Source organism: Neolamprologus brichardi, chromosome 6 (assembly GCF_056152115.1).
Source record: "Neolamprologus brichardi isolate AB-2024 chromosome 6, ASM5615211v1, whole genome shotgun sequence".
Taxonomy (NCBI): Eukaryota; Metazoa; Chordata; class Actinopteri; order Cichliformes; family Cichlidae; genus Neolamprologus; species Neolamprologus brichardi.
In genome coordinates, this window is record NC_142109.1 from 5,307,826 (window position 1) to 5,318,971 (window position 11,146).

Here is an 11,146-nt window from a genome sequence, read left to right on the forward strand (position 1 = left end):
GTTTGGTGTGAAGCAGACCAGAGGTAAAATGCAACAGCCCTTCCACAGTTCTAGACCAAATTAACTAAATGAACCAGATTTTAAAAACATCCTTAATATTTTTGACAGAGGCGACAACGTTAACATTACAAACTGTGACTTTCAGACAAGCAGTGTCCTTGTCATGTCCTTTCAAATGCAAACTTTTATTCTAAAATTGGCATTTCAGTCAGATCATATTAATAAAAAGACATTAAATAATTAGAAAAACAAAACAAAACGCCCCCAACCACAACCTACTAGTATTGTGCGACACTGCAAATTTTGGTATAAATCTGTTACCAAGTAAATACAGAGCCTGTATTGCCGATAGAAATACCAACATTTTTAACCTGTAAAGGCAGCTTATGTAGGAGAGAACAATGTGTCATTCGTGATTCATCATCATCAATTTGCAAATTCTGAACACAATCACAAACCAAACTTTTAAGCTTCTCGTGTATATTTTAAACTGGGTTTTTTTGGAGATGTAAAATATACAGTGGGGCAAAAAAGTATTTAGTCAGCCACCGATTGCGCAAGTTCCCCCACTTAAAATGATGACAGAGGTCAGTAATTTGCACCAGAGGTACACTTCAACTGTGAGAGACAGAATGTGAAAAAAAAATCCATGAATTCACATGGTAGGATTTGTAAAGAATTTATTCGTAAATCAGGGTGGAAAATAAGTATTTGGTCAATAACAAAAATACAACTCAATACTTTGTAACATAACCTTTGTTGGCAATAACAGAGGTCAAACGTTTACTATAGGTCTTTACCAGGTTTGCACACACAGTAGCTGGTATTTTGGCCCATTCCTCCATGCAGATCTTCTCAAGAGCAGTGATGTTTTGGGGCTGTCGCCGAGCAACACGGACTTTCAACTCCCGCCACAGATTTTCTATGGGGTTGAGGTCTGGAGACTGGCTAGGCCACTCCAGGACTTTCAAATGCTTCTTACGGAGCCACTCCTTTGTTGCCCGGGCGGTGTGTTTTGGATCATTGTCATGTTGGAAGACCCAGCCTCGTTTCATCTTCAAAGTTCTCACTGATGGAAGGAGGTTTTGGCTCAAAATCTCACGATACTTGGCCCCATTCATTCTGTCCTTAACACGGATCAGTCGTCCTGTCCCCTTGGCAGAAAAACAGCCCCATAGCATGATGTTTCCACCCCCATGCTTCACAGTAGGTATGGTGTTCTTGGGATCCAACTCAGTATTCTTCTTCCTCCAAACACGACGAGTTGAGTTTATACCAAAAAGTTCTACTTTGGTTTCTTCTGACCACATGACATTCTCCCAATCCTCTGCTGTATCATCCATGTGCTCTCTGGCAAACTTCAGACGGGCCTGGACATGCACTGGCTTCAGCAGCGGAACACGTCTGGCACTGCGGGATTTGATTCCCTGCCGTTGTAGTGTGTTACTGATGGTGACCTTTGTTACTTTGGTCCCAGCTCTCTGCAGGTCATTCACCAGGTCCCCCCGTGTGGTTCTGGGATCTTTGCTCACCGTTCTCATGATCATTTTGACCCCACGGGATGAGATCTTGCGTGGAGCCCCAGATCGAGGGAGATTATCAGTGGTCTTGTATGTCTTCCATTTTCTGATGATTGCTCCCACAGTTGATTTTTTCACACCAAGCTGCTTGCCTATTGTAGATTCACTCTTCCCAGTCTGGTGCAGGTCTACAATTCTTTTCCTGGTGTCCTTCGAAAGCTCTTTGGTCTTGGCCATGGCGGAGTTTGGAGTCTGACTGGTTGAGGCTGTGGACAGGTGTCTTTTATACAGATGATGAGGTCAAACAGGTGCCATTCATACAGGTAACGAGTGGGGGACAGAAAAGCTTCTTACAGAAGACGTTACAGGTCTGTGAGAGCCAGGGATTTTCCTTGTTTGAGGTGACCAAATACTTATTTTCCACCCTGATTTACGAATAAATTCTTTACAAATCCTACCATGTGAGTTCATGGATTTTTTTTTCACATTCTGTCTCTCACAGTTGAAGTGTACCTCTGGTGCAAATTACTGACCTCTGTCATCATTTTAAGTGTTGGAACTTGCACAATCGGTGGCTGACTAAATACTTTTTTGCCCCACTGTAAATGTTCCTGTCTTTAAAGCACTTTGGGTCAACTTCTGTTACTGAAATGTGCTACAGGGTATACATCCAAAAAGGTTCATCAGGGTGCAAGACATCATGAACTTAGAGGACAGACACAAAGTATCGATCCTTTCACGTTAGTATTGATCCGATACCAATATCAGTGTTGGTATCAATACTACTGGATCGACTGGCCCACCTCTACCACCAGTGCTCCAAGAAACTGAGCAATTCACTGCGATTAAAAGAGAAACATTATAGATGGTCATAACAAGGGATTTTACTAAGCTGCAGAGAGTGGGAAATCACTACTAATGAGACAAGTGAACAAAATTATACTTGGTACACTGGAGTGGGTTAGGATTAGCATCAGGAGTCGGTAATCCCTTAGTTGCACAAAAGCTCAGCAGAGTTAACAAAAAAAGCGCACACACATTTAATGGCTGACTTTGTCTAAAGAAAAATATTTCATACCTTTTTTTTACCATTTAAAGGTATCCCTTCGAGACATCAGTAACCCTGACACAAACAGAATTTGTGGCTGGGTAATTTCAGCTCATTCAATAAGTTCCATTGAGATGATTAGCTCAGCTGAATCGCATCATCACTGTGTTACTGCCAGTCACGTCCCAAGTGAGAGCCAGTTACTATCCACACGTTAATACCCACTGCCATGTTACATTTGTAACACCGACTTGATTGGCTACGCATCGCAGCACAGTGGATTGTGGGATTGTAGAGGAAGACAAAAAAGGATGAGCCAAAAAGGGATTTGGAACCTGGCCTTTAAACAGAAGCGAAACAGAATTGATCATAATTAAATATTTGAACTTTCGAATAATTCAAACACTCTCTGTGTGAGAGCTCCAGTTTAAATGTGGAATGAAACATTTACAAGTTATATTAGCAGACCGAAGAGGAACAGTGAACAAATTACTGAGAAAGAATCAGCTAATGTTTAAGTGTAGCCCTTTGGCTGTATTTAATTAGCATTACACTGACCCACAATGCATGAGTTCATACTTTCCCTTTATTATTTTTTTACATTTTATTTATTTGTTTTTGTTGTTGATGTTATAGCTGTCAAGACATGTGTTTGGGAGAAAACCCTTCAGCGCTCCCACCCGTGTGAGTCTCCTGATGTGGAAAGAGGAGTCAGATAAATGGAACAGAAGGTCCTCACCCTGCCATGACGATAAAGAAATCCAGCCTGTTCCACGTGTCCCCGAGGTAACAGCGTCGACCAAAGATCCCCAGAGCGATCATTTTTACAACCATCTCCATAGCAAAGAAGATATAGATGAACGCATCGAAGGCCTGACAGAAAAGAAACAGAGATACGAGGTGTTAATAAGGGAAAACATAAGGAAAAATGTCATTTCTGGCTGCTTTTGGCAGCAGGAACGATGAATCATTGTTGGGATGGAAACAAAAAGATCACAGAGAGAGACGTCGGTTAAATGTAGCGCGCAAAAGTGAAACTAACTGACTTTAATCATCGTTTGAACTCACAATTTATCTATTTTTTTTGCTTGTTTTTTAAGTTTCATGGAAACGGCGACCAGGAGAATCGTCATTTCTTTACAGGTTTACCACTGAAAAACTGATTACATTAAATAAATGATGCATGTCTGTGAAAAGGAAATCACATCTGTGAAAAGGCCTCGCAATTATTAAATTTAAGAAATTCTGTTTTCATGGATGCCTGCATGTTAAACTTATTTGTTACACCTGGTGAAGCAGCAGCACTGATCATTTTATTAAAGATGAAAGAATTTAGGCAGTTTTTAACTCTCAGTGATGTCGCAGTGTTCGTTTGACTTTGAGACCTGAACAGACGGAGTTTTGGACCCAGATCACTCCACGAGCCTCCTGACTACAGTAGCTGCTCCCACAATCCATCAAGCGGTGCAGCTTCTTGCTTACCAAAATCGTACTAAAACATTTTTTGACAGATGTTTGAGCGCCGTGTCCACATAAAATCGGTTCAAGGTCAGTAAGAAACCAGAATTCATGCATACGGCACACTGTCGTTTTTTGAGAAAATTTAAGGATCTTAAGTGCGCCTTATAGTGTGGAAAATACGGTTTATCAACACTACATGTAGAAAAATTGAAGTTAAGGTTCCAACTAGATTTATTTTGACACAAATTATAAACACAGTTTTTAGATCTTCTGAGTGGCCGTAGACCCTTTTAGGCTTTATGTCTACAACTGAATAAACTCATCTATTCATTTTGTGCTAAATGATTTATCACTTCTTCTACAATCCTCCATTAATTGGTTCCAGGTCCATGACTTTTACCATAACAGGCAGTAAAACTCAATATCAATGAATTTTGTTGTTTTTTGGTTCGCTTTAGCAACAGCTCTAAAGATCCATTATACATATTTCTTTTAAATGTAACATGCCAAATGTACAAGCACAAATTTAACAGATTTCCTGATGAATGAGGCAGACTGTTTGTCTGCACACAGTAAGACTTTTGATGATGTTTTGTGTGAAAAGCAAACTGATGGCAGCAAAGACGCTTCTTCCATGACATCATCCAAATGCCGTCAAGCTCAAATCAACAGGTTTGCTTAAAAGGTAAAGTAATGGAAAACAATTATTCTGCGCAGTAATCAGAGGTAAGCCTCACGTCGAAATCCTCACACCTCACATAGCTTTTATCAAGCATCTAATTAAAAAAAAAGAAAAACACACTTAAACAAATCCAAGAATTCAGCTCGTCGATCGATGCAACTGTTGTTGTGTGCAAAAAGCCTAGATTAGCTGGAGCTCCTTTCTGTTCATACTGGGAGATTAGAGACAAACTGACACGCTCGGTGTTGCCTGTAATTTGATTTTCAGAGCGACGTACTGCAAGCGATGTGATCCAAATCTGAACCATTAAGGTGGATCTTTGTTTCTTGACTTGTTTGCTGCTGAAAACATGCATCCTATTTAGTGCAGGTATGCCAGACCAGCTTACTAATGAGGGCTTTCCAACCTTGACCTTTGCTGGAAAGATGGATGAGGTGCTACCTTCGGTAAAGTTTGCTAACCCAAGGCAGACTTTAGCAAATGGTGATGCTGATGCTGCGTGAGTAAATCCCCAGTTTCCTCGTCCACACTTAAACGCAAAAACCGAGTTTTCGAAAATCTCCACCCTGGCAGGAGTTTTTAAAAATCTCCATTTTCAGTGATCGATAACGCTGTTTACGTGTGGATGAAAGGCCCAAGCGAATAGAAAAATCTGCATTTTCAAAAATACCCGTGTACGTGTGGACGTAGCCTTAGAGTGACTAAGAAGCTTTACGAAAATAGGCCAATATCATGGAAAACTGTGAATTAGATACGGAGATATTTCACAAGGAACCAAAGGTTGGGACCCACCGACTGGAGAGCACTGTCAGTCTGAGACACTGTTAGAATTGTTTAAAAAAATCCCATATAGTTTTATTAACAGTTCTGAGCAATGGATGTGCTAAAGAGCAGAATGATGCAAAGATGACACCATTTATAAATGAACCTTATTCAACTCTTTAACGTTGAACGATTCAGTCAGTGTTAAGTGGGCTAACAAACAAAACACATTCCTCTGGAAATGGTCAGGTACAATAAAAACTTTGAAACACTTCAGAAAACCTGGAGAATTATTACCCCAAACCAGAAGAAACTCTGCTCCTTGGAAGCAAATTCCAAAGAGAGGAGAGTTAGCTCAAGACTTTTGCACAACAATGGACTTGCACTCATCCATCATCCAACAATGTCTGCTAGTGGCCTCCTAAGCCTCCAAAGGTCTCTCAGCCCACATTTGTTAGAGCTTATAGATTTCGCTGCTGAGCCAGCATGGAGATCGTGTTATTGAACAGTAGATTTTCTGAGAGCAGCGTATTGACTGCGGGGCTGTAGCCCACTAATCCATGCTCATACTGAAAAGGGTCTATAGATACTTGGAGGAGAAATTCTATTAGATCCAACTCAACAACCCCCCACCCCCCCACAGACACTTGAATCAATCTACTGTGTGCGTCTACGTTTGCTGCTATGCTATATGATGTGCGCAGTGCCTCGTGTGCATTGCGTGTGATTCAGCAAGCTCTTTGCCCCGGCAGACGGAAGGCATATGTGCGCAGGCTCTAGCACAGATGTTATACCCACTCGAGCCACCTTTGACATAAGTGAGAAGGGATTCGGTGTCCTGCCAAATGATAAGTGAAGCTGCAGAGGTGCCATACATGACAGAGTCATGCTCGCTGCAGCATAAAGACCGCAAGCTAGCAGTGAGTCAGTGCAAGCAGTTACAGTGCCCAGCATGGAGGGAAGAAGAGCACGATGGGCAAATGAGGTAAGGTTGGGAAGCTGAGTTTGGATGTATCAGTGTGTGTTTCTATCTTCTTTTCTGCACTATGACCGTGTATGTCGAGATTCTAATCAAATATACAGAACATAAACCAGTCTAACTGGTCCCTTTGACTTTTAGGACCCTTTAAAAAGGTCCCTCAACACCTGCTAGCTCATACAACACTTTAAAAGGAATATTTATGTTATCAGAGGGATTTTCCTGGCTCAGAATGGACCTCATGAGAGAGACTATGCATCTAAACACAACTCGTCTCCAAGCAGCAAAAGAAAAGAGTCTGTATTGCTTTGCTTAACAGACATCTATGGGATCAAACATATTTTTATCAGAATCACATGTTCATGTGTCCATAGGAAGTAGAATTCATATGAAATAATTGCATAAAAACAAAACAGCACACACACAAGGCACTGTTAAGAGCACACATGCAGTTCCTTTGAGACTATATGGGATGTTGCTACAAGCTAGGGGTGGATTTCGAGCACGTTTGTGTTGTACCTGTAGTATCTGGCATCGGTCTGAGGAGCAGTCGATGTTCTCACAGGGCTGGTACATTCCCAGGGTAACGCAGTTCAACAGGATCACCATCATACTCACACGTTCGAACCATGTAGACACACATCTGGTTAAGGAGAACTCCTCACAAAGGGAAAGCCAAGACTTTATGTTCCAGTGAAGGGAAAATGGGTCGTTCGTACTTTAAACAAAAGAAACTCTATGAAGATGCCTCATTTAAAAAATGATGAGAGAATAGAAACAAATAACAAAAGTAACCCTTTCTGCTAACTCAGTTCTCCAGCTACTAACCTCTTAACGCCGAGTGTGTCATGTACATACATGACTTGTTTTTACTTTTACATGATCAGTGTGATTTTCCCCCCTAAAAAAACACAAATAAATTGCAGAATAAATTTTTAACCAACAAATTGCCCAGAAAAGCCAAACATTTTTTAAAATGCCAAAAGGTTTAATAAGCACTCCATTTTAAAAAATAGAATTTTCCAGCAATCATTTCATGGTTCAGGCTTTAAATGGCTAATAGCATGTTCAGCTTCTGACTGGAAAGGAGGTATATGGTCTAAACCAGGGGTCTCGAACTCCAGGCCTCGAAGGCCGGTGTCCTGCAGGTTTTAAATCCCACCCTGGGTCAACACACCTGAATCAAATGATTAGTTCATTACCAGGCCTCTGGAGAACTTCAAGACTTGTTGAGGAGGTACCTCAGCCATTTAAATCTGCTGTGTTGGATCAAGGACACATCTAAAAACTGCAGGACAGCAGCTGAACCCCTGAACAAGAGCTTTATTGTCAATACAACAGTTTACCGTGTACCGAAATGCTGCTTCACCCAAGCACCCCTTGATGTAATTATAAGAATATAAAAAACATATCTCCAAGAGATTTAAAACTAGGAATTACAAATAAATAATGTGCAAAATTTCAGTAAAATTAAGGGATAAAATGGTACTAATTACTAACTATACAATACTATGAAATACTATAATGTTAACTGTACAATAACTGTACAATAAACAAAGACAGGACAGAAACAATACAAAATGGATAGTGCAGTAGGTATTGAATACCAGGTTCAAGTTATTGTCATGATATTGTAGACGAGACAGGACGAAGACGTACAAGATGCAAAATGTGCAAATGTAGTATAATTTATAATTCAGTCCATCTTCTGTTACAGAACAGCAGTCAATTCCTACCATAGTTTTTTTTTTAACCAACATTCTTATATCTGCAGAGTGCTTTTATATTCTATGATGGGTTCTCAGAGTCGGCATTATTTTTTATAACTGCTATGAAAACTATGGCAATAACAGAAGAAGAAGAAAATCCAATTTTAAAAACCTGCCATAGCTTTTCTTTGATCACTCCATAAAAGTTAATCCTCACTGACACAGGAGACTGCGGTAGTATTAGAAAGTGTAATGCGCGATATCTATGAAACACTCTAAGAAAAATGCACTTTTCTTATTTAACTTCATCGCTCTGCTGACACTCACTTATGCACCCCAAAGCCATCTAAATCACAAAGACAAATGAGATGCATCAGATGCTGCAGAGACATTTCATAGAACTGAACGGCACCATCTACTGTCTGCCAGCAAGATGCTGGAGCCCTACTGTTTCAGTGGTTTCTAATAGGAAAATCCTCTATGACGTGAGTAATCAAAATCCTGCATAGCAAATGTCAGAAAATGTGTGACGATGCTGAATATTTTGAGTGAACCAAAACCTGAACAACACTCGTTCTGAGAAAAGTTAAATGGAGCGGGATGAAGAGGAAAAATCAAACTGTATTGGCAAAGAAAGAGCAAGAGGAAGTGATTCAAAATTTATTCACCGTGTGTTCGTGGAGGGAATGCAATGATCAGCTAACAAGTATGTGAAGGACGATGTGCTGTAATAGCCCAGGAGGTCCAATCGCTCCCGGAGGCTATACAGAAAAGGAAGCTGAAACACTCCCCGTGCAGCTTGACATACACAGTCAGCAGGACAGGTGCAGCTTCAGCAAGACTCACAGAGAGTCTCCTGAAAACATTAACTTCTCAACACGCTCGTCTTGGCCCTGCCTGAACCTTCCCACAAGAAGATGGACCACTTTAGATATCGCAGGATGGATAAAGATAGGCTTTGAGTGGGCAAAACACATGCATACACATAAACACAAAGACAGAGAGCCACACACAAACACCCACTTCTCCAAACACATATGAGCGGAAAGCCGCACACATATGCACGTGCAAAATAACCAACAGGTTCAAACACATAACACTCAAATCACCCGCCCACACTTTAGCACAGATTCATGTACACACACACACACTTGGGCACATTAGCTTTCACATTAAATTAAACATTAAGTCAATACGCGTCAGCTGACAGGGATCATGCAAAGAGAAATTTTCACCGCAGGGTGGCATGTTTATTATCGACATCCAACAGGCTAACAGCTGCAAAGCAGACGTGACACATGGTTAAGAGGAAAGATCTGTCATAGACCATCAAATGCATGGATCAATTAACTTCATGACAGCTTTTTAAAATTGAGTTACACAGAAAAAATGATATTTGAATAACTGTATGCAAAGTTCTGAGTATTATATGCATAGCCAGGGCTGAAAGCAACAACAGCGTAACAAATAGGCACTTATATGTGCATGTGTCATTTTTACATTGTTAATATGGAAATAAATAGAAACATTTGAAATTATGCGTTCCAACATGACGGCAAGTATTACATACAAACTTTGTACCGTGTCTACCAATTAGAATGGCTCAGTAATAGGTTAGGTCTTTTGTGATTCAATCACTCTTTATGCACTACTTGCTTGAAAATACATAAAAAATACTTGATGATCTTCACAGTGTATGTGGATGTTTAACATTTACTCGATTGTCATAAATCAAACACATACTCCCGTATCAACTGAACTGTTTTCTTTGATTGTTTTGAAGATAATCTAATTTAATCCTTCTCTTCTTACAATTTAAAAGCCTAACAAATATAATAAGATTATTGTAAAAAGTTAAAGGGATTAAAAAAAACAAACTTCATCCTTTTATAATTTTTTTTCAACAAGAGATTTCACATTTTTAACTGGAAACTGGAAATCCGTCCATCCATCCTTGAAATTCCAGGTCATTACAGGGTAAACAGAGACGACTTGTTAAGTATTGCTTTTAGAATTCTGATTACTTCTGAACATGAACTAATAATTATATCTCTGATTAATGGACCCCTCTGTGTTTTCCCATTCCATTTACTTTTTTCCCTTTTCTGTATAGAGCTTTGTAACTTTTGCTGCATGCTGATCAGTATGATAACAGCATCAATACGCTTAACATGTAGGCAGCGTATGTAGGGGAGAGCAGTGTGTCATGAGTTATGGGATGAATTATTATCAATTTTCAAATTCTGAACACATTTTAATGACCAGTAAATCACTGTGATGAGTTAACACAGCAACATTTTGACATTTGGAATTTAATACATCTCAGTGAGCTGCATCCTGAAGTTAGAAGTATTAATCCTATCACGATCCAATAATAATATCAGCGTTGGTATTGATGCTATCAATATTTGGATCAATATAATTGATGAGGTGTAGTAAAATCAATTGGAAATGCAGTAACGAAACAAATAACCCAGTTATTTCACCATTCTACAAGCGCACGCACACACATACAGAGACACACACACACTTTTACCACTTCAGCTTTTTGTGTAGCTAGCCCTTCCTAATGAGGACAGAGATATCATCCTCAGGTGTCACTGAGCCTATGTGAGAACCTCCAGGCAGTGTCTGTGAATCCACAGCAAAACACGACTGCCTTTCCAGGCATAGCTGGACAAAATTGCAGGTCAGCATTTCTTCTTTCCTCGCACTAAGTAATGATGGCAGCTTTTGGACTAATACGATTAGGATTATCCTGGGGTCATTTTCACTCCTAAAGGCATTCTGTAGCGTGTTGCTGGAGTGCCCAGCTTTCCAGTTAGCTTCTAATTCACTCCGCCTATACACGAGCTGCCTTTAACAATGTGTGAGTGTCTGTCTATCTCTCGCCACTTCTGAAAAATGAGTCAATTAGTGTAGGTGCCTTGGAGGAGGCTCCATCTTTTTTTACTCTCTCACGCAGACATGCACACGCACATCAAC

General features: G+C 40.1%; 1 protein-coding gene across 1 annotated transcript in view; it reads right to left on the reverse strand.

The window, feature by feature from the left end:
• LOC102785341 (voltage-dependent T-type calcium channel subunit alpha-1I-like) overlaps window positions 1–7,078 on the reverse strand; it is a 180,833-nt gene extending 173,755 nt beyond the window's left edge. The window contains exons 1-2 of the mRNA XM_087841530.1: window positions 6,972–7,078; window positions 3,308–3,441 (exon numbers count right to left, since the gene is read on the reverse strand). Of these exons, the coding sequence (XP_087697656.1) occupies window positions 3,308–3,441; window positions 6,972–7,064 (227 nt within the window). The 5' untranslated portion in view covers window positions 7,065–7,078. The remainder of the gene's footprint in view (window positions 1–3,307; window positions 3,442–6,971) is intronic.
• Window positions 7,079–11,146: the final 4,068 nt, after the last annotated feature.